Raw genomic sequence first — 1,040 nt, forward strand, 5'->3', positions numbered from 1 at the left:
AGCGTGAGAGAGGGAGAGGGGGAGATAAAGAGAGAGAGAGAAGGAGAGAGATGGGGGTGTTAGGATCATGTCCGATGACCGGAATCGTGCCCCAGTGACGCCGGTGTGATGTGTCAGGGCCCCCGCGTCACGGAGTCGCCGTGCGCATTGTTGTGATTGACGCGATGGTGTGTCCCCCTGCAGAGGAGGCCACCGCCAGGCGGCCCGCGCGGCCCGACCCGATCGGCCGCATCCCGCGTGGAGCGCGACGCGCCTCCCGTGTGTCCGTTCCCAAACGCGCGTCGCATCGCTGATCGGGAGGGGAGGAAGGGAGGGGGTATCGGAAAGCGGTATTATTTGGATGTGAACGAAAAATAAAACGAGCAGCGTAGTATATAGATGAATGAAAAGAACTGCCGACGCGGAAATAAACCGACTCGATATTCGGCCAAAAAAGTAAAGTAAAATTGCGTGAGGCGGGTGTTTCGTTTTTTCACACGGTTAAGACGTTGTTATTGTTGTTGCAGGTCGAGCGGAGGACCCATCCGGAGGAGAGGAAGCCTGAGGCGTAAGTTATTATCAGTTATCTTCATCAGTTATCTTCATCAATTGTCATATGTCAGTTATGTGTTATGGTTATGGGTTATGATAATGGGTTATGATTATCGGTCATGATTATCGCTTATCAGATATGAGTTGTGATTATAGGTTATGATTATCGCTCATGATTATCGCTTATCAGATGTTAGTTGTGGTTATCAGTCATCTTAAGCCACAGTGTGGTATGTATTTTCCTGGCTCGATCGGCCCGGCGGATTGTTTTGCTATAAATCAGGGCAGAGCCGATGGGCTTGAACTGTAAATGTAATGGGGGCGCGTCACGCTAGCGAAGAGAGATGTGAGAACCTCGACACCGCCCACTGGGCGGGGCGGGGCGGGGCGGAGCGAGCCCCTGGGGGCGCCCCCGAGGGGATAGAGGGAAGAAGAGGGGGAGGGGGATCACCGCCGACCACTGTCGCACGCAGGATAATCTTCAGTCTATGCGATGTGGCCCCACGACA

The 1,040-nt window shown here is 53.8% G+C and overlaps 1 protein-coding gene across 1 annotated transcript in view; it reads left to right on the forward strand.

The window, feature by feature from the left end:
• LOC113204065 (sorbin and SH3 domain-containing protein 1) overlaps nucleotides 1-1,040 on the forward strand; it is a gene marked incomplete in the record, with an annotated part of 111,520 nt that overhangs the window by 31,754 nt on the left and 78,726 nt on the right. The window contains 1 exon segment of the mRNA XM_052275827.1: nucleotides 507-540. Within this exon segment, the coding sequence (XP_052131787.1) occupies nucleotides 507-540 (34 nt within the window).

Source organism: Frankliniella occidentalis, unplaced genomic scaffold, assembly GCF_000697945.3.
Source record: "Frankliniella occidentalis isolate FOCC.00 unplaced genomic scaffold, Focc_3.1 Scaffold9, whole genome shotgun sequence".
NCBI classification, from domain to species: domain Eukaryota; kingdom Metazoa; phylum Arthropoda; class Insecta; order Thysanoptera; family Thripidae; genus Frankliniella; species Frankliniella occidentalis.